This window comes from Antechinus flavipes, chromosome 2 (genome assembly GCF_016432865.1).
Source record: "Antechinus flavipes isolate AdamAnt ecotype Samford, QLD, Australia chromosome 2, AdamAnt_v2, whole genome shotgun sequence".
In the NCBI taxonomy this organism is placed as follows: Eukaryota; Metazoa; Chordata; class Mammalia; order Dasyuromorphia; family Dasyuridae; genus Antechinus; species Antechinus flavipes.
This window is the reverse complement of record NC_067399.1, coordinates 278,585,584-278,608,834: the sequence shown is the minus strand read 5'-3', so window position 1 is coordinate 278,608,834 and position 23,251 is coordinate 278,585,584. Positions and strand designations below refer to the sequence as shown.

The 23,251-nt window shown below is 37.1% G+C and overlaps 1 protein-coding gene across 1 annotated transcript; it reads left to right on the top strand.

Annotated features, from left to right (window-relative positions):
• The first annotated feature begins 311 nt into the window (after positions 1–311).
• On the top strand, positions 312–22,997 carry GATM (glycine amidinotransferase). The gene is made up of 9 exons (XM_051977261.1): positions 312–483; positions 1,719–1,934; positions 8,251–8,446; positions 11,844–12,034; positions 14,083–14,220; positions 14,863–15,027; positions 18,272–18,335; positions 18,741–18,857; positions 21,897–22,997. The coding sequence occupies exons 1-9, from the start codon at positions 415–417 to the stop codon at positions 22,007–22,009; spliced, it is 1,269 nt and encodes a 422-aa protein (XP_051833221.1). The 5' UTR covers positions 312–414; the 3' UTR covers positions 22,010–22,997.
• The last annotated feature ends 254 nt before the right edge of the window (positions 22,998–23,251 follow it).

The following is a 23,251-nucleotide window of genomic DNA, read 5'->3' as shown; positions in this document are numbered from 1 at the left end:
CCCTCTCCCTGTCCTTCCCGTCGTTCCTTCTTCCCCGAGTACAGAGAAGCTTTCTTTCCCCGTGTCCGGCACAAAACCCAGCCGTGGCCGGATAGTTGCAGAAGGCTTCGGGAAAGGCTAAAAAAAGGAAAGCGTTGCTACTTTGGCCGCGGGACCCCCGCGCCGCCGCCTAATTCGGGGCTGGGACCCGCCCCCTGACCTTTCTGCTTCGCGTGGGGCCCCACCACCTGTTCCCGGCAGCCAATGGCAGCGCCCGGGGAAGGACGCGAGGGGGGGAAACTTGTATATAAGGCTCCCCCGGAGCGGGTGTGGGTGCGAGGCGTGTCTCCTGCGTGCGGTGCGGGTCGGAGCTAGCCGCTTTCGCGCAGCTTCGGCGCAGAGCGTTGCGATAGCGGAGCAGCTGCACTCGGGGAGATGCTGCGGGTTCGGTGCCTGCGCGGCGGGAGCCGGGGAGCCGAGGCGGTGCATTACATCGGGTCTCGGGTGCGTACTCCCCGCCGCTCCCTTCCTCCCTGCGCCTCCAGGGGCCCCCTCGGGAGCGCGTGGCGGTGCCTCGACTCCTCCAACTCCCCACCCCCCGCAGGACCCGGATGGGATGGGGCTGCACGGCGGACGGAGGGATGCGCTGCGCATCCCCTGCACTCTAGCCTCCTGCTGCCTCCGAGGGTTCCAGCCGCGGTTGTGCCCGGAGATGGGGGCGGGGTGGGGCAGCTGCGGGGATCTAGGCGGAGAGCTGTACCGCACACTCCATACTCATGCAAAATGGAGTTCTGGGAGCAGGCGAGCCCGGGCAAATAGTGGGTCCTCCCTGGAACAGGAATAGCCCAGACCCCGCCCTGCAGCTGGCTGGGGAACAGTTGGCCCTCTCCTCCCTCCCAGCTGTCCGAGTCCCCAATCTTTCCCCTCTCAGCCCGGCCCGGTGCGGACTTCAAGCTCCTACCCCGGCTGAGGGCAGTAACTTCGTTGTGGTCGCTTTGAGTCCGTTCATTTTAAATTGTTCTTGATACACTCCTCCCACATCCCCCTTTTCCCCCTTTTCCCCCTTTTCCCCCTCTTCCATATACGTCCTGCTTTAATTTCTGGCTTCTAAACTCTGCTATCCCGAAAAGCAGCCGAATGTTCGTTTCCAGGGACGACATGGCAAAGACAGGAAAGTATTTCGGAGATGAAAAGTTGGTTGGTTGGGCTGTTTATCATGGAAGGGAATGCGTTTTTCAGATGCCATCCCAGTTTTGTGTTTGTTTACCCGCGACAACTAGCATTGATAACCTTTCCTAGCCCAGAGGCCTTCCAGAAGGGCAGAGACCCGCGCTACCAAGCCTGCTCAGGAGAGCATTTCCCCACTCACAATGATCACGCATTGGATCAGGGCTGTACTAGGCCCTGGGAATAAAATAGTGAAAAGCGACAAAAACCATTTCTTCAAGGACCCTATGATTTCTTACGTTAGGACGATGAGACGTGTAGTTAAACGGGGGAGATTTGAGACAGTTGACTATGGATGAGAGGGGAGAAAGGAAACCGGGGTCTGGCTTCAGGGGCAGGTGGGTGATTTTCGGGAAGATGCCTGTTCTCGGAAGAGACTGTTGCAGGTGTGGGAAGGAGAGGGCATATGTAAGGAGACTGCCTATGTAAGTAAGGAATAATGAACGTTCAGTGACTTGATCACCGGGATAGAGCAGAGGTGCACATGGAATAATGTTCTTTCCTTTTTGAAGCTTGGAAGAGTCTTTACAGGATGGGTGCAGCGAACTTTCCAGAGCACCCAGGCTGCAGCAGCCTCCAGAAACTCCTTTGCTGCTGATGACAAGGCCACAGATCCTATTCCTAAGGACTGCCCTGTCTCCTCCTATAACGAATGGGACCCACTTGAGGAGGTGATTGTAGGCAGAGCTGAAAATGCCTGTGTTCCACCATTCACTGTGGAAGTTAAGGTAAAATCTGTGTGTTCCAAAAGTGTGTGTGAGTATATGTGCGCATGCCTTCACCCAATGATTTTGTCTAATTATGATGGATTTTAGGTGTCGTGAACCAGTATTTCCTGTGCGCAATTTAAGCTGTACGTTTTGCTCCCTAAAGTATAAAAGCACAAAATCAGGTAAACGGATTTTCCTTGGAGAAAAAAATAGAGTGCTTTCAACATCAGTCTAGCACAAGTTAGACTGCCTTTCAGTTTATATAACTTCAAGCTGCAGAAACTTATTAAACCAACTTAGCTACTTTGTTGAAGTGAAGATGGGCAATCATTATTTTTAAAGATATCTTTTTGGGGACTGCCTCCTGGTCACAAGTCCTGGAGTTTAGCCTTGGATCATCCATACTCTGCTTACATAGTCAGAGGCAAATTGCTTAACCTTTTCTGCTCTTGAGTATGTAGCGTGAAGGTATAAAGTGAGATTGTCTAAGGTCCTTTCAGACTCTAAACTTCTCGTTCAACTCTCATTTTGGCAGATGATTGGAAGAACAAGAAATGTTTCCCACATTAAATCACTGTCTTAGAGCTAAGTCACTGAGAATCATTTAGGCTAGAGGAGAAAATACACTTAATTTTTAGGATTACATTTGTCCACCATAGTCTACTTTTTGAATCATTTACATTAGAGGAGAAAATACACTTAATTTTTAGGATGATATTTGTCCACCATAGTCTTACTTTTGATGCTTCCTCCTGGTGTAGAAGATGATCTTGGGTTCCTAGAGATTACCAGTGAAGCATAAGATTCTGTCGGATCTTCAAACTGGAAAGACTGTGAGTGTGGGTCTAGCCATAGTCTGTCATAGGAAGAACAGTTTAGCAAAAGGTGTCTTATCACTGTTAATTTGGGGGTGACCTTTTAAAAATCTTGGTAACTCTCGAAAAACATCTATTTAGGTAAAGCAGAATTGCAATGGAGTTGCATTGGGGAAAATAGTGCCTATAAAGAAATTCTGGATATTATTGTAGTTAATAATCCTTTGTAGAATTTTACTTATACTTCAAAAATTACAATTTATGTTCAAATGTGACATATATAGATCTATTCTCGTCTTCTGGGAGAATTAACATGTGGGTTCTTCAGAAGAATTTTGATTGATCAGAGAGAAAATAGACTGATTATCCCCAACCATACTGTACTTCTGTCCTTATGACAAATTCACAGCTTCTCAGAGTAGAAAGGGACCTCAGAGGGCATCTAGTCCAACCTTCTCCACACTCTACTACATACCCAAAATTGGGCAGCCAGCTTTTGATTGAAAGGCCATTCTACTTTTGACAAGTTCTAATAGTTTAATATGAGTTTGTGTTAACTTAATTACAACTTTCAAGCTGTGTTTCTTGTTTTTCTGTAAATAGAAGGTACAGTTATTATTGGAGCTATTAGTCTAGCTTCATCTCTTAATTAATAAATCATGAATTTATTAAACATGGCTCTGGGCTAGTTATGCTAAGTGCTGGGTATATAGTCACAAAAGCAGAACAGGAAACAACCTGTACCTCAAATTTTGGAGAGAGAAAGTATGTGTGTGAGTTCATATCCAAACAAGGAGAACATTTTTCTGTTTGCAAGTAAATCATCATATCATAACAGCACAGGATCTAGAAGTGGAAGAAAGCTTGAGATCTATCTTTTAATCCAACGTGCTTATTTTTTCAGAAATTGAAACTTAAGAGTTGAAGCCTTAGCAGTGATTAAAAAGCCAGTATGTCAGAGCTGGAATTTTGAAGCCAGGTCTCCTGTCCAGAAACTTATTGTCTCTTGCTGCTTTTCTCTTAAAAAAAAAAAAAGTTGACTTGATGTCTTGTTTTTATATCAAAAACTTATGGATATCCATATCCCGCTTAAAATTCAGTTCTTTGTAACAAATCAGAACAAATAAAAAACAGCCCATAGGGAATACCACATTATCCCATCATAGTTTCCTACCTCTCTGCCAAGAGGAGTTTTCATTTATCTGTTCTCTGGGATCATTACTGATTTTTCTATTATCTTAGAGGGAATGTGAGCCACGGCATGGAGGAGCTGAACAAGTCTCCTTTCTGTCCTCACTCAGACCTGACCTCAGCTCTGCCCTCTGTGGCCCCTAGTCCAGAGGCTGCCCACATGTGGCAGGCAGGGCTGAGCAGCGGAGGGATGGTCAGGCCTGGATGTGGAGGCAAAAGCTCTGGGTTTGTATCTCAGACCAGCTATTTTTTTATTTATATGTCCCTGAATCAGTCATTTGGCTTCTCCAGGACTCAGTTTTCCTCAAATCTGTAAATGAGAGAGATGGCCTCTGAGGTCTTTTTTAGCCCTAAGACCCTAGAACTTTTTAAATATTCTCATGCATATTGTTGCAGTCGCTAAGAAAGATGTTCTTCTACACATGCTTATTGCATTGGATTTGTGTCTCTGAATGAATCAGATTATTATTTTCTATAAAATACTCTAATACATTCACATAGCACGGCCCGTGTGGCCATTCCCCAAGCCATAAATACTTGGTCATTTTGGTTATTCTGCTTCCTTGTTACTATAAAAAGTGCTACTATACCTGGAACACTTTGGGCCCTTCTTTATTGACTTTTACCTCCTTGAGGAATATGTCCAGGAGTATTCGATTGGAAGCTTCTTGAGGGCAGGGATCATCTTTTTTTACATTTTTAAAAAATTCCCAGACCATAAATATTGTTCGAGTGACTGGCATCCCTGGGGAAAGGTTATGACATTTTCTCAGCAATTTTTGGTTGTTTTGGGCTATGGTTATTTTTATGAAAAGGAACAAGGGCTAGGTCATCAACAAGCCCCAAGCCTGCAGTTTGTGGTCTATATGGGAAGATGGACAGATGCATAGAGAATCTGGCTTATTGGTTAGATTGTAGGGCTTTTAGATTTCAAGGTGTTGAATGAACCCTGGCTATGGGTCCTTAAGGAGTTGGGATCTTTACAAGTCATGAAGAAGGGCAGGACTTAATGACTTGATATCCAAAGTAATGTTTCCTTTCATCCTAAATCTCTTAGAAAACTCTCATTCTGACATTCCAGATGAATATATTCTGTAAACAAATTCTCTGGTGCCCTTATTTGATTTTATAGACATTAAAAAAACATTCCTTTTTATCCTCCTACATGGGAAGCTACTCCATCTCCTGGATCTTTTTGGTTAGCTAACCTCCTCCACCCCCAAATCAAACTCAGACATGTTTTTAAAATTGTTTTTGAAAATGTTGATCTTTGATAATCAGACTTCTTAGAATTTATTACAATCTCTGTTCTCTGATTTGCTCTATAACCTTAGACAAGTCACTTTGAAATTTCATGGTCTGGTGGAAAAAATACTGGGCGGGAGGTCAGGAGACTTGAGTTGGCCAATTGTCAGTTATTTATTGGATGTCTAGTCTTAGCTCTTGGACTAATTAGCTTTGTGTCATTGGGCAGGTTACTTTGTAGTTCTTGATTTTGCTTTCTGCACCTGCAAACAAATACTTCTCCCTACCTACCTTAAAAGAGTATGAGAGTAAAAGGAGTTAACAAGTAAAAGTAATTTTTTAAAGATTTTAACCACTAAATGCATTTTTACAACTCAAATCTTGTTTTAACTTTTAACTATAGTACAGATACTATAGGCTAGCACGTTACAGAATTACGTTGCTGGGATGGTTATTATTAATAACAGTAACTTTTTTGTCAATAACTCCATTAATTACAGCATGATGCTAATGAGACCAAGATTATGGTCCCATAATTAAATTAAATTAAATTTTAAAAAATTAAATTAAATTAACTTGATTAAAATTTGATTGCTTAGTTCCCAACTTCAATGAGCCATCTTGCAAATGAAGGTGGTAACTTTATTAGTAAAATAGGTAAAGGAAGAAGAATCGAGGTAGAGAATGTAAACTGCTTAGTATACCAGCAATTTCTTTATTATTAGAAAACTAATTCCATTCCTTATACATGGAGGGACAGTTACATTATGCTTTTGTACAAGGAACAAAAATTAATCCATAAGCAGCTATTTTTTGAGGTCTTGTTTTGAATCTAACACTGTATGATAATACAAAGTTCATCAGATTTCTAATTCCTTCTCAGAGTATACTACTCAATTAGAGAAGTAATACATGTGCAGTGAAATATTTAAGAAACAATATCAGATGCAATAAAATGTTAAATTGCATAGTAGAGAGAATATAAGGCAAAATATTATAATGTATTGCATGGAATAGATTTTAAGTGTTGAAGGAATTGGTCAAGATAGCAGAAGATACATATACACTATAAAATATATGTGTGTGTGTATATATATATATTATTTTCAGTATGATTTTTTTCCTGTAAAAGATGATGAATACTTGTTAATAGGATCATAGATCAGAGACCATTTTCAGACCATTTTCTTTAATTTATAAATGGAAACTGAGATCCATTTAATCTTTTCACCATATCTCATACAGCCTAGATAAAGGAAGGGGCGTGTGTGTGTGTGTGTGTGTGTGTGTGTGTGTGTATGTGTGTGTGTATAAGATTCAGTATAAATGCAAAATGTATTTCAAGTCACAGGGTTAAAATTAGTTCATTTTCCAGCTGGGTAAATAAGAAACAGAACATCTGCAAAAGTTCCTTAAATTTCCAGGAACAGCAAATAGCTCTTTAACCTTCACTTGGCTATCGTTGCAGAAAATCTTAAGTACTCCCAAAACACCGAACTGAGAGCTCAGTAACACGGATAGCTTTTTTGTTCCTGCCGTCTTCTATTAAAATTACAGTGTGCTGAGCACGTAAAATGGTGCTCTTTATCCTGCAGACACTGAGTAAATGATTGTTAAGTAATTGAGCCAGTTCATGAAGGAGTGCAAATAGTTTCTATCTCACTCTTGGAAAAAAAAAAAATTATATCCTGAGCTCCTGGACCTTGTCCAACTGATTTCCAAGTCGAGTTCTCCCGAGTAACCCTCATACTTGTTCAAACACTTCCCTCTCCCTCAGCAGTTGCTTCGTGTCTCCCTAGGAAAATTCCGCCCTGCCCAGAAGCCTCTGTAAGTACTCCTTGGGATGTGGCGCGGGTGAGCCCAGCAGTCCCAGCCCATCCTCCTGTAGGTCCGCCTTGGCCTTTGGCTGTGGCCTGCAGGAGATGTGCTTGGCATGAAAAGGAGGGAAAAGTGAATGGGTGCCGGGCCCGGCTTGTCTGGAAGAACTCCGGAGAGTAATTTATTATCCCTTTTGTTAGCTGCTGTGCCAGGAGTTTGCTCCTGCAGGGAGAAGATGGAATAAACTCACTGCGCCCCGCTGGACAGGGCCTGGTTTTGGCCAGAGCCACCGTGAATCTGATCCCTTTTGTCTCAATGATTTGTGAGATTGTGGCTGTACTGGTCCCTGTGGTTCATTCAGAACTCAGGATGAAGGCAAATAACCCGTTGGTGCCCTGTCTTGTCACCTTGCTGAAGGGCTTTTTCCTGCCACTCCTTCCTACCAGACAGCTCGTCCAGACCCCGGCTCCTCGCTGGGGCCCAAGGCTTGTACACCCCAAGCTCTAGCCAGGCTGCCCGGACTTAAGGCTTCGTCCAAGTGGTTCAGCCCCTTGCTGCTGAGCTGCTCTCTAGGACTGTGAACAGTAGAGAAGGAGCAGAGCTGCATCTGCTGTAGGAATATTTTCATCCACGAAACATTTTTAGAGCTAGAAAGAACCTAGAAAAGGTTATCTGGTTCAGCTTTCTTAACTTTACAAATGAGGAAACTGAGACCCATCTAGATGGTCAAGTCACTTGTCCAAAGCAGTCCTCTTGCCCCAAATGGGACATTCTTTACCTGGCAGCACAGGGAAGGACACTAGGCAAATTCATCCCTTCCCATCTACCCTAACCCCTCTCCTCCCAATAGATTGTTATCAAGGAAAACAATTTTACCTTTGGAGTTCTTACAGTCCCACCAAACATGCTTTGATAGCAGTTACACTAGCTGAAAAGCCCCTGAGTCTGGCTTATTATAGCAATGTTTATGTTCTCTGTTCGCTTTCTCTTTTTAGATTTCTCCAAGACTCAGAACCACTTAAGCTTGTGCCTCTGAATAGTGTGGAAACTGGCCAAGAGTATTCTGGGTATAAGAGCATGCTATGGATGATAGGGTATAATAATATCTCAAGCAGGACGAAGATAGTCCCAAACATTAGATCAGGAAAGCTGCCACAGTTAAGTTCAGTTATATAAAGTTGCACATTGCCCTCAGTGAGTGTTCTAACCTATCCTGAGTTATATTTTTCTTCCCTAAGAATTGATCTGCTTTCTTTTGCTTCTAGGCTAACACATATGAGAGGTATTGGCCATTTTACCAGCAGCATGGAGGCCAGTATTTTCCCAAGGAGCATTTGAAAAAGGCTGTTGCTGAAATTGAAGAAATGTGCAATATTTTGAAAATGGAAGGAGTGACTGTTAAGAGGCCTGATCCCATTGATTGGTCTTTCAAGTACAAAACACCAGATTTTGAGTCTACAGGTGAGTGATATTCTGTAGATTACTAGGATCATGAAGTTCTGGCCAGAGGGAAGGCAGTAATGACCTTCCTACTCTAGGAATCTTTGCAAATTGTAGATTAATTTAGAAAATTTGTAGCAATGAAAAATGCTGGGAACTTTTAAAAGTCATCAGTTTGTACCGTATTTTTAAACTCATTCTAATTCATAGAAGTTTCATGGAGAGAAACAAATTTTTTTCCCAAATTTTTCAAGTGTGGTGTGATGGAACTGGATTTAGAGGATAAAGGATTGAGTTTGAGTCTTGATTCAACTACTTCCTCATTGGATGACCCTAGTTAAGGCCCTTTCACTTCTCTGAGCTTCAGTTTCTTTATCTACAAAATGGGAATTATAATATTGGCACAACCTACTTCAAAGGGTTGTAAGAACTCCCAGAACTGCAAATTTCATTTTAATTTGTCCCACCTTTAGAAAGCTGTGAATACAGGTGTAGCCTGTATACAGCCTTACAGATTAGTAAAATCCCATGTATTCTCAAGATAATGTGATTGTATTTCCATTTTACCTGAAGATCAGAGTTAATACTTTTAATCATTGAAAAGCTGTTCCTTCAAATATTTAATTTTATACACTTCTTTAGCTCATGTGTGAACAGGTGAATCTCATTAAATTACCATTTTTTTTCATTACATTTAATGGAATTTATGCAGTTTTCTTGTTTTGCTTAGAATAGTGACCCTTAAATTATCTAATAGGAATGACTTGTCTCAACAGTTAACAAGTAAATCATAGAAGCAAGACCTTCCCTTCCTATTTCTTTATAAATTTAGAAGACTTTTATACTCTTAAATACATATGTATTGTTCTCTCTTTAACTCATGCCCAATATAAGTAGGATTCTAGTACTACTAATCCTCCTTCCCCATCTAATTTCTCTGTCAATTTTTCTTCTTGTCCCTCATTAGTATAACACTACTCTTTTTTCCTTTATCTAACAGTTTTGCTTTCTAGAATCACAACTTATTCAGCTTTCTTTTGACCTACCCAGTTACCACTGACAATCTTAGACATATGGTTTACATTTCCAGATATAAAACACCAATAGATTATCCTTATTGAGTCCCTTGAAATTAGTCTTTGGTGTTTATCTTATATAATTTATGATTTTTTAAAGAAAAAATAATTAGAAGCACACTGTGTTTCTAGACATCTAGGATACTCTAGATAAAGAACTTATTCAGGAAGATTTTAGAAAATTAGTTTCTTCACGCTATTTTTGTGCTTGAGTTACATTTTCTCATTTATAGTTATGAAAATGAGATCATGCTGATTTGTAATTTTTTACCTAGTTATCTAATGAACCTTACCTTTCTGTATTACAAAAGATAAAATAACAAAGAAATAATGAAGCTGTAAAACATAAATGGTTATGTCCAGTAAGACCTGGAGGTAGTTCTAGTCTTATAGTTAGGTTTCTTTATAGAGAAATATAAGATTTAAGGCTAGAACAAACTGTTAGCCAGACCAGAACTGGTCTCCAACCCATGAGTTGCTGGAGCTGAACAAAGCAGGCCAGATCAAAGAAGGATCATTGAATTATGATTGTCTCAAGTTGTTAGGATCATTGAACTTTGATCATTCAGTGGGTACAGAGTCAGAATCAGAGTGGTGAGAACAGGAGTGCAGCACCCGGGTCAGTTCGTTTAGCAGTTACGAGCACCAGACTTATTCAGAGTGATTGATCACTTTCTACTACACTATGTTGATTATAGTTCTAGCCCTCAGGTCAGGGGCTTCTGAGAAATGGGGCTAAATAATAAAAATCATAAGTCCCAATTCTGCGCCTTTGCTTTAGCTGAGATCATCCAGAGGGTGAGTTGAAAGAAGTATTGTAATGTCAAGATCAGGGCACAACCTGCTTACTGAGCTTGGAAAACAGGATGTTTCCTATCCCGACAAAACCTTAGGGATCATCCAATCCAATCCCCTCATGTTAAAGTTGAGAAAACTTGGGGCTTAGAGATGGACAATGATTATCTAAGGTGATACAAGTACTAAATAGTTGTTTTTAAAATTGTTTGTTTAATGCTTGTTAGTGGCTAAACTATTGGTTATTTCCTTTCGCTTCATAGTAACTCAAAAACTTTAAAAGACTGTTGAAAGGAAAATGTTTTGGTAAATTTTAAACTAGATAATGTAGATATTATCTATATCGATTTACCCAGATGTGCTTATAGACAATAAATAAATAGCAGTGTCCACACATATCCTGAAGCTCCCAACAATAGTTTCAGTACACCTTCTCTTAAGCAATTATAAGTAGTGGAGGAAGTGGGCAACTTGGTTTAGATAGAGTTTTAGACTTTGAGTCAAAAGAACTTGTATTCAAATTCTGCCTTTGACACTATCTTCAATGTCCTCTGAAAAATGAAGATGATAATAATACCTACCTCTTGATGGAGAAGTAATAAATTAAATATGCAGAATCACACACATTTTTAGATGTGGCCAGGGTGGGAATTTGTTGCAAATATTTTGTTTCTCCTTTTCTTTTTTTCCCAGTGGTGTGGGGAATGGAAGAAGGAAGAAAGAAAAAAATAAATGTTTATTAAGAAAAATAAAAACATCTACCTCAGGTTATTGCAAGAATGCATTTAAAACACTGCAAATCTTAAAGCACTATTTAAAAGTGAAAATATTTTCACTGTTGTCATCATTACACCAGTGAGCTTACCATGGCTGAAACTTTGAAATCCATTTGTAAGCAAAGCTTCTTTTGCCAGGAAAAACCACTACTTTTCATTTTCAAGATGGAATAATACCCAGTGCCAAGACTAAGTGGAATCCTCATCTTTGTGTTGTTTTACCCATTATATTTAATTTTTTTTCACTCCTGATCCCTTTTCGCCCAAGAAATTTTTATGTGACTGGGTATATAAGTATACAAAGTAGATATACAAATCAAACATTTACTAATAATAAGTCATATTTTCACAATCCCCACATTGTTATGAGACTTTATATGGAGTTATACACCACAAAAAAGAAGCTGGGGTCTTAAGGAATTTATTATTGATTTGGAGGTTCCAATTTGGAATATTAGCACCTTTTCAGCTAAGGATTATTTCATGCTTTGCATTTGTATTCCAAAGGCTTCTAGCACAATATCTGACACATAGTCAAATGATGCTTAATAAATGCTTTTTGATTTATTGCTGAACCATGAAGAGTAGGGATTTTGATAATATAGAAGCAACATATTTCATTCAGTACAGGAAAAAATGTAATGAGAGAATTTGGTACCCCAAATATGAACTGTTCAGATTTCATGCATGGAATTGTTTTATTTTGTTTTTAGAATACTGTTTTTGAAATTTTGATATTATGATTATTTTAAGACTTTTTGACCTTTTCAGGTTTGTATGGTGCAATGCCAAGAGACATTCTGATAGTAGTTGGAAATGAAATCATTGAAGCTCCCATGGCATGGCGTGCACGCTTCTTTGAGTATCGAGCATACAGATCAATTATCAAAGATTATTTCCATCGTGGGGCTAAGTGGACAACTGCTCCTAAGCCCACAATGGCTAATGAGCTTTATGACCAGGTACTTTCTTAAACTATGCTTATTAATATACCTTTTTCTACTTAGCCCATCAGAAATATCTTCTAACTTTGTGAGTAGGTTCGAAATTGCAGATTCTTAAAATTATTACTTATTTGCTGTTGTTTAAGTGATTTTTCTATTATGAATTATAAAATCCAAAACAATAGATTTATCCACAGTTGAACTCACTCTGATGATTATGGGTTGCATTATCATCTTGGGCCTATACATCCAAGTTAATATTTAAAATCACTGAAAAGTTTTTTTTTTCCAGATGATTAATTACAGAAATTTCTATAGTTTGTGAGAGGTAAGAATTGCAGAGTTTGTGTTTAGAAAAGGAGGAAAACTCCATCCGCCATTTTTATCTGATTGAATTTAATGGAATTCATTAAAATATCTCACTAGTAATGATAGTTTTCAACTTTCATTTTAGTTGCCATTTTTTTTTCGAGAGGCAATTGGGGTTAAGTGACTTGTCCAGGATCACACAGCTAGGAAGTATTAAGTCTCCTTAGAATAGAGGCCTTAAATTTAAGAATGTTTTACTTTTAGCAGTTAAAAAGAAATTTTACTTAAGTTCAAAAAATCAGTCTTACAAATACAAGATAGATATCAGAAGATCTTGTAAAATTTGGAGGTTGGTATAGGAGTAGGGATAATCATGGACTGTGATCTCAATATGAATCAGCAATATGACATGGCAACCAAAAAAGCTAATTTGATCTTGAGAATCATTTAGAGAAGCATATCTTCTGAGAATAAAGAGTATTCTCAGTGTACAGCTATGATCAGACAACAGTTGGAGTTTTGTGATGTGTTCTGGTTACCACAGTTTAATAGAGATGTTGATACATTGGAAGGAAATCAGAAGAAAATATCTAAGATAAAAGGTGTTGAGTCTATATTATAAGATCATCAAATGAATGAACTAGAAAAATTTAACTTAGAAGAGAAGACTCGAGGGACATGGGAGCTGTCGGCAAGTATTTAAAAGATTTGTCACGTGGAAAAGAATTGATGAGTTTTGTTCAGTTTGGCTTCAGAAAATAAAACAAAGAGCACTGGCTAGAAGTTGGAAAAAGGCAAATTTAGGCTTAATATTAGGAAAAAAATTCCTAATAATTATTATCCAGATTTTTTTTCCTGAGGCAATTGGGGTTAAGAGACTTGCCCAAGGTCACAAGCCAGTGTTAAGTGTCTGAGGTCAGATTTAATCTTGGATTTTCCTGATTTCAGGGGTGGTGCGCTATCTATGGCACTGTGCCATCTAGCTGTCCCAGAACACCCTGAAATAAGAAAATTTCAGACCTTTGAAATATAGGAGACCCAGAAAATTTATTCTATACAGTGTTTTAGTCCGTGAACAAAGAATGAATTCTTTTAGTAAAAGTATAGAATTTCTTCATTTTCCTAGTTTACATATATATACATATTTCAAGAAGGAACTTTAATTCTCTACATTGAATATGTATGAACTTCACTGAATAACAAAAATGGCTGAATTTTTTATGGTCACATGATAGTTATTTCCAAGATATTTTATCTTCTTTTGAAAAATGCACTAAGGAGTACTATGATTTGTTTTAAACTGATACATGCTGTGTACACTTACATAAAAATTTAGTTGGACAAACAGAGACGAAGACTTGCAGGTATACTTGTGATTGTAATTTATAGTTGTAAAAAAGCCCTAATTAAGTAAATGTTAGATTGAAATATATATCAATGTATGGCTTACGGAACATGTTCAAGAGGAATCAGTTGCTAACACTGACATCACACCACCTGTCTCTGAATATCAGAAAATTGCTGACTACCCTAATTCTTTTTCCTTGTTCACATGGACACAAAATTTCTATTCACATGCTTTCATTTAGTTTCAGAAATGAGTAGCACAATATATTTCTTAAATAGCATACATCATGCTAATGGATTCTCAGTTGAGTCCAAATTTAAACCAATATTCTCAGTTGTGTTAGTTGCTATATTTTTCTTCCTTAAAACTAATGTATTGATTTAGGTGTTGTGTTTGTTTTTCCTGTTAGGATTATCCAATCTATTCCGTAGAAGACAGACACAAATTGGCTGCTCAGGGAAAATTTGTGACGACTGAATATGAGCCATGTTTTGATGCTGCTGACTTTATTCGAGCTGGAAGAGATATTTTTGCACAGAGAAGCCAGGTAGAGAAAAGCTGTATCTAAAATACCATGCTTTACTGTCTATTTTCTATTTTAGCATAAATTGTTAGACTACTACTTTTTATTGATTATCGAATTTTTTCCTCAGTATTTGTTTTTCCAATTACATATAATGATAGTTTTCAATATTCATTTGTGCATTTTTGTTTTTGTTGTTGTTTTTTTGCTGAGGCAATTAGGATTAAGTGACTTGCCCAGGGTCACACACCTAGGAAGTATTAAGTGTCTAAGGTCAGATTTGAACTCCGTCCTCCTAACTTCAGGGCTGGTGCTCTATCCTCTGTACCATTTAACTGCTCTCAACATTCAATTTTGTAAGATTTGGGGTTAGAAAACTTTTTCCTTCCCTCTATTACTTTTCCTCTCCCCAAGATAGTAAGTGATCTGCTATGAATTATATTCATTTTAAACACATTTCCATATTAGTTGTGTTGTAAAGAAAAATGAGAACAAAAGGGGAAAACCAAGATAAAGAAAAGACAAATCTAAAGGTGAAAATAGCATGCTTCAATCTGCATTCAATCTCTATAGTTCTCTCTCTGGATGTGGATGGTGTTTTCCATCCCAAGTATTAGACCACTTATGATGGCAAATTGTTATGATTTTCTTTCCTCTTATTTTCAGGTAACTAATTACCTGGGCATTGAGTGGATGCGTAGGCATCTTGCTCCGGACTATAGAGTGCATATCATCTCCTTTAAAGATCCTAACCCAATGCATATCGATGCTACCTTCAATATCATTGGGCCTGGTCTTGTGCTTTCCAACCCTGACCGGCCCTGTCATCAGGTAAGAGAGAATTAATGACCCTGGAAATAACAAATATAACTAGCAGCTGACATACCCACTCACTCAAATAGCATTTCTGTGGGAATTGTACATTTCTAATTTAATGACTATTATTGAATTAGATTTCTCTTGGTTATGTTCAAACATTGCTTTGATGATGGTGTGTGTGTATGTGTATATACACACATACATACAGATATCACTATAGCATAATGGTAATGGTGATAGGATAATGGTGAATGGTAATGGTGATAACATTCCATTGGATGTTAACTTTGGCCATTTGCTTTTGTCAAAGCTTTAGGTTCATCTGGATGTGTTCATATACATGTCATGTACATGTGTGTTGTTTAAAAAAAATTCCTACATTATAGTCATTGCTACATAAAACTTCTATCCTTCTCCTCTTCCACTTATACCCTATCTTATAACAAAGAATAACAGTTAAATCAGAGCAATCAATACATACAGTAACCGGGTCTGACAATGTATTCAATATTCTAGTCCCCAGCGTTTACCTGGAGTAGCAGAGAAATGTTTCCTTATGTGTTTTCTGGCACAAATATTGATGATTTCAATTAATCATAGTTTAGCTTTCTTTTAGTGTTTTCATTTATTTCATTATGTGTATTGTTCTTGTTCTATTTACTTCACTCTGTATTAGTTCATAAAACTTCCCATGTGATTTGAATTCTTTATTATTTATAATTTTATATGGCAAAATAATATTCTATTAAATTAATACTCCCTAGTGGGCGGGCCTCTTTTGTTTCCTGTTCTTTATTCATGTTTTTAACAAAGAAGTGCTGTTATTTCATAATATCACAAACAAGATGATGCTCACACACTCAGGGCCAGTCCTTTTGGGTAATAAGATGTCTTTCCTCTCCTCCTGATTGTGGCTCAACTCTGCCCTGCAGAGGAAGATGGATCTGTTGCATGTAGTGGTCTTTCCCTGACCTCCTCAGGCCTCCTGCTTCTGCTCATTGTCCCCTACTTCCAGTTGGACAGATGAGAGGTGTTTTATTTTCAAATTTCTAAGTAGCAATACAACAAACTTTGCAATAATCTTTTGCCACATTGCTGCTTATTTCTGTACCATTAGGAGAATAAGTGACAAGGTTTTATATTTATTTAAATTTAATATATTTGCTAGAATGATAGGGGCAAATCATGTCATTAAGGAAATGTTAGGGATGTCACAAGAATCTTGGGAGTAAGAAGCCTTCTAGGTGGATGTAGTCAGCCGATCTTTGCTTGAAGGCTGCTAGCACTATGGGAGCCCTACTGTCTCCTGAGACACTCTGTTCTATTTTTGGATAGCTTTAACCTGTAGGAAGTTTTTCCTTGCCTCAAGCTACATTTGTCTTTTTTGCAACTTTGGTATTAATCGTGATGACAAAGCTGACATACAACACTTGAAGATTTGCAAATTGCTTTTTATATATTGTCATTAGAGCCTCACCACAGCTCTATGAGGGAGGTACTTCTGATCATTTTCCATATTTTACACACAAGTAAATGGGCTTAGAAAGGTTGTGATTTCCCATGAACACTTTGCTAGGAAGTATCAGGCATCCCCCCTGGCCCTTTGTTCAAGTGCATTCCTTGCTTGCTCTCGAGTCAGGGGAACAAGACTAATCTATCTTCCAGCTGACAGCCTGTCTCAGGTCTGAAGAGAGTTATGTCCCTCCCAAGTCATCTTTTTCCAGGCTAAATAACCTGTGTCTTCATCCAGCCTTCATATAGCATGAACTTGGGCTGCTTTGCCTGCTCTTCCTTCTCTGGACGCTTCACAGCTCCACATCCTTCCTACATCGTAGTGCCCAGAAGGAAGCCTCCAAATAGTCTGACCAGGGACTTACCTTAATGTATCCAAAGACTTCCTCGCTCTCTTGGCTGCTCCATGCAGGGATCAAGCCCACTGAGCTAAAACTAATTTTCTTAACTTGAGCTACTGTCCCACTACACTACTTCCATCTTTTATTTATGAAGTTGATTTTTTGAAACCAAATAATAAGATTACATTTTATCCCAATAAATTTCATTTTATATTTGATTTGTCCCAGTATTCCAGCAATATTTCGTGAATTTTGTCATCCATTAACTCTCCCCTTCATTGTAATTTTACAAATTGGATAAATACACCTTTATTCAGGCCATTGATAAAATGTTTAGTAGTACAAGGTCAAGCAGGAGCTCTATAGCATGTCACTGGAGAATCATCTTTCTAAACACATCGAGTACTCTTTGGTCTTGCCCACTTAGCCAGTTGTAAGTCTACCAAATCACATTTTTCCTCTGGCCTCTCTCTTCCCTCTTTTTCTCTACAGGAATAATGAGATAGGCTAAGTCAAATGCTTAGCTAAAACCCTCATAACTAGAGCATTTCCCTGATGCACTAGACCATGTCAAAAACAGAAGTAAGGTTTGTTTGACCTATTCTTCCTTTACTCATGCTGCCTCTTGGTGATAACCACTTCCTTTTCTAGGGTTCACTAATCATCCCTATCATACTTTCTAGATTTTTTTTTTTTGGGCCAAGAATCAAAGTTAAATTCACTGACTGGTGGTTCACACACACCATTCTCTAATTTTTTTTTAATCATGATATTTTCCCTATTCCAGTATCATAATAACTCTAGTTCCCCATAATCTTTCAAAGATTACTGACAGTTGATCAGCAATCACAGTTACCTTTTTCCCCCCAATACCTTGGGAATATAATATTTTTGGCCCTAGATTTTAACCTCCATAAGGACAAGCTGTATGTTTATCTTTCTGCTTACCATGATTATCAACTCATTATTAGTGATTTTTGTTCTAAACTGCCTAATCCAAAGATCATCAACCATTAAATTCTGTCTTCTCTCTGTTCAGTTATAATTATCCTATCCATCTCTCAAGAGACTAACTATCCTTTCTTTGATGTTCATTTTTTTCAAATGCTAATAACTTGAATGTTTAAAAGTACTAGAAATATATAAAAAGCTCAAGTTCACCTAAAATGTTCATTAGTCATTATAAAGCATCTTAACACTTTCAAAACATATTAGGTCAAATTTCTCTTGCTTTGTAATATATACAATTTGTATCATACCCAGCTTAACTGTTGATCATAATCTTAATGTTTGAAAAATAATTGTTAAAGTTAGGAAATATTGAGATGACATTTCAGGGGGAATTATTCATAAGGCCTGTCAGAGGGCAAAAAATTAAAAATCTTTTTGGATTTTTCTTTTAGATTGAACTTTTCAAGAAAGCAGGATGGACTATAGTTACTCCTCCAACTCCAGTCATCCCAGATGGTAAGAATTCTTTCTATAAGGAGATTAATCTTGGATTTTGAACTTATTTATATGAAGTATGAAGTTTAAAAATTTGGGAAAATGTTTCCAAAAAAAGAAAGTAGTTTTTAGGTTTCACTTTCTTCTTTTTACGACATGAAAAAAATTGCCAAAAGTAATAGAGAATTGTTTAAAAGTTCATTTAAAATGTTATTTTGTGAAATCCAAATATGTCGTTATTAGAGACTGATATTTATATTTGTGTAAAGATTATTTTAAAAAAGTACAAATACTTAGAGGATGGGGAATTGCTACTAGCATAGAATCACTGTCACCTTATTCTTATGCTCTTTTCTTGAGAACCTCTAATTTAAGTGGAAATAAGAACGGATACTGAGACATAATTATTGACTTTGTTCTTTTTAGACCACCCACTCTGGATGTCATCCAAATGGCTCTCCATGAATGTTTTAATGCTGGATGAAAAACGTGTTATGGTAGATGCCAATGAAGTTCCAATTCAAAAAATGTTTGAAAAGCTGGGTACGTTCAATATGTCAATCTTTTTAAAATTACACATGAAAGAGTGAAGCTAAAATGAAATCTTAAAAAAAAATCATTCTGGGTGAGAGCAGTATTTTATTTCTAACAGTGGTAGCAAGGGACATTTTGTAGAAAAACATTGTATTTTGCCTTTCCATTATTTCAGCCTAAAAAATTACATATTTTCACATATTTTCACTTTCCTTTAGTAACCAGTTATTTAAGTTCATAGATAATAGTTCTCTAAACCCTTCAGGGACCAATGAAAACTTTATAGCTCGTGTGAGAATAGCCATGTGAATTGATCAGCTATGTTTAAATGGGGGAAACATGAAGAGCTGTTTACAATTAAATGAAATGTCAGTGTGCTTTTAATAAGTCTTATTAGGATGCAGCTTTCTTAATGTTTGAAGTGTGAAGTAAAGTATTGGGACTCATCTGAGGATATTTATGAAATCTTCAAGCTGGTAAGGAAAAAATAATCAGCAGACTTTAATTTGGGTCAGAGTTTATCTTAATTTTTTTTTAAAGCTTATGTCAGCTATTTTTACAGTTTTGAAAGGGATTTTTGACAAGTCTTGATATGGCTTTTAAACACCTAAGTATTTTCCTGTGGGAGTGTTGAATTTCAAAGCCAATTAACTAGATTTATGACTTGAATCTTACAAAACTACAAATGCACATATTTCTTAGGTCTCCGTTTTGAGATACATGGTCCTTTAATTTTAGATTGAGCCCAAGACTAGTTTTTCAAACATAATGCTTGACCCCCTTGTGTCTTTTTAATCAGTTATCTGATTATTTGTGTAAAGATTGTTGTTACTTCTCAAAGATACAAAAACTTTTTTTGGAACCCCAAAATGTTATAAGATGCCAGATAAGATACCCTGCCCTCATGGATATCTTTCTTCTCTGGATTTTGATGATATGATTACTTAAGGCTGTGCATGTTTGCTCATTTGTCCTACCTCTCCACTTTCTAGGTAATTTAATTGACTTTCATCAATTCAATTTCATAAAAGTTATGAAAGTTACTTCCAGATTTATATATCCAGCTTTACTGTCCTGGAATTGAGTCTCAAATCACAATCTGCCTTTTGGACATTTCAGTCTGGATGTCCTGTAATCACTTCAACCTCAAGATCTCCAAAACAGGATTCATTATCTTTCCCTCCAGCCCCCCCAAAATCCCGCTTCCTAATTTCCCTACTTCTATCAAGGATACCACTGCTACCCAGCCATTCTTTCTTTCCCACAGCTGCCACATCTTGTCAGTTTTATCTCTGACAGCATCTTTCACACTCACCTTCTCTCCATCCACATCTCTCCATCCACAGGATCCATCCCTGGATCAGGCTCTTAGCACTTTTTCATTAGCTCCCTTCTTACTAGCTCTTAAATACATCACCTCATTTCCTATCTCTGTACCTTTGCAGAGGCTGTAATTTTGCCTGGAATAAATTCCTTTTTTACTCTTACATCTTAAAATATTTAGCATCCTTTCAAGCTCAGTTCAAGTGCCTCTTCTCCATGAAGGTTTTTTCTAATACTCTTTTGGTACCTTCTTTCCAGAGTTATCCTGTAGGTCCAGCTAAGTAATGCAATGAATAAAAAGCTGGTCCTGAAGTCGGAAGGACCTGAATTTAAATCCAGCCTCAGATCCTTAATATCTGTGTGACCATGAACAAATCAGTTAATACTGATTGCCCCCCCCCCAATTACCTTTTCTTTACTTCACATGTGTGTATATTTGTTGGTATCTGGCATTTCCCTACATCAAATATTGACTTCTTAAGGGCAAGAATTAAAGGTTTTAGGGGATTATTTTTGTATTTCCAGTGCTTAGCACATAGTAAATGTTTAACAAATGTTTGTTGATTATTTATTCCTAATTTTATTTATAATAATTTAAACCTGTAAAATGGTAAGCTTAATGGGTAACTTGCAAACTAGTCTGAAGTCTATCAGTTTTGACAAAACAAATGTTTGGGTTATTTTGTCCTGTCTTTTAAAGGAGATACTACTATCTTCCTATCATTGAAATGGTAATCTGTTTTAAATTAAATCAGAAAGAATATATATACATACATATATATATCAATCATTAAAATTTTAATTTCCCTTCTACATATTCAAAGCCTGTTCCTATCTTGTCTAACTCAAATCTTACCTCAGTGAAGCCTTCTCTAATTATTTCAACCCATTTTTATTTTCTCTCTTCTTGTTGCACTTACTGCTACAGTTTCATCACTTCATTGTATGTTGTCTGATTCTCTTATTTTTTTATGTGTCTTTTCTCCAATAAGTGTACATTCCTCAAAAAAAAATGTAAAATTCTCAAAGGATATGTTAGCTATTTAGTAGTTAGTAGGCTAAGAAGATGTTTAATTAGCATAGATGTATACCATAGCATTTCTCAGCACACTGTTTTGAATTGTGAACATAAAATTGAACAAAACTCTATGGCTTTTTAAGTTTTATGGATATTTTATAAGGTATGGGAAAAGGTTCATTCATCATTCAAGGTTAATCTCCTTCTACATTGGGGGGGTGTGTGTGTGTGTGTGTGTGTGTCTATTATATATATAGAAATACACACACATACATAATCTCTCCTGAATTGGTAGGATGGGGAGGGAGGAATGAGGAAGGGAGAAGAAGCATTTATATAGCTCCCACTTTGTGCCAGTCACTGTGCTAACAATAAAGACTTTTTACAAATATTGTTTCATTTGCTATTGACAATCTTCTGCAATAGGTATTATTAATGATCTCTGTTTTACAATTGAAGAGGCCCACAATGAATTGTCCAGGATCAGATAGCTAGTAAGCATCTGAGATTTCATTTGAATTCAGGTCTTCCTGATTCTAGGTTTGGAGCTCTACTCACTATGCCACTTAGATGTTGCTATATATTTCACTATTAACCTTAAGCCAGGATTTCTACAATTTACAATCCTCATTTTCAATTTTCTTACTTTTGAGCAAATTTAGTTAAAATACAATTTCTTGTTTAAATCTTCTCTTTTTTTCACACAGGTATTTCGACAATTAAAGTTAATATTCGTAATGCCAATTCATTGGGAGGAGGTTTCCATTGTTGGACCTGTGATGTCCGTCGACGTGGTACCCTGCAATCCTACTTTGATTAGAACTGGCCAGATGAGTGTGGTGGTAGCTGCTTAGCTTGAAATAAGTCTAGGAAGCTTAAGTGTAAGCTTCATTCTACTGTTAAAACAAATGCATGAACTAGCTATGTAGTGCTTTAAGCAATCATGTCCTTAACAGGAGTCTTGAACCTAGTTTATTCTCACTGTCTTCCATATAAGGGAAAAAACTTAATTGCTAAGTCTTTGGGCTGACTTTTTGAAGCACTTTGTTTCTACTCCTGAAGTCCTTGACTTCAAGTGTAAAAAGTTGACAAAGTGTTTCAAGGCAAAGGTTAGCTGCTAGAATAACTTGGCCACTAATATTTAACCATCTACCTCTGTTTAATTTTCTATCCAAAAGGCAGCTTGAAATGATAGCCCTGAATTTAACATTCTTTTTTTTCCTCATTTAAGTAGTGTTTTTTGTCATTTTTTTTCTAAGTAAGAAAAGTACCTAAGTACTCAGATTTTAAATAGTACCAGATAACTGCCTCTTTTTCTAACAGTATTTTTGGTTAATTTTTTTTATTTCTATTTTTTTAAAGATAAGCTAAACTATGCAAACATCAAAGAGAATTCTCCAGGAATTTTGTTAGTATTTCCATCTCAACATTCAACATTAATGTTATTTGCTTCTAAAAACATTTTCATATGACTTACCTCATTTCAAATGAAATATTTTGTCCATGTTTCCTGTTATTTCTAAAGTTCTTACTTATAGAAATATTAAATGTAGCAAGATAAAATTATAATTTCTCATCTCTAATTTTTTTGATATGTACGGTAGCTATACACTACTACATCTGCAAGTTTCCTTTCTTTGGTAAGTTAAGATTTGTTTACAAAAGTGCAAATTCTTTAAAGCATAGCTGAGAGATAAGAGCATTCAGTAATTAATGGAAAAAACTACATGCATATGTATGACCTGGCTTTAATGTTGGATATTAGACATGTATTTTTATGCTAATAAAAATGTTTGTGTTCAAAACAAGTTTTGTGCTGATTTGACATTAGCTGAAACCTTTAAAATATAGAAGGATATGAAGAGACTATGCTTCAGATTGAAAGTTGAATATTAGGTTCTAAAGTTAAACTATTGTTTGTACTTCGAAGACAGGTACTTTGGTACTATATTAAACTGTCAAGTTGCTTAGCACAGTCATTTTTTTTGTTGTTGTTCTTTTAACCTGAGAATGTGAGAATTTTTCATAGATGACAGACTTTGGACCTAGAAGAGAAGAAACT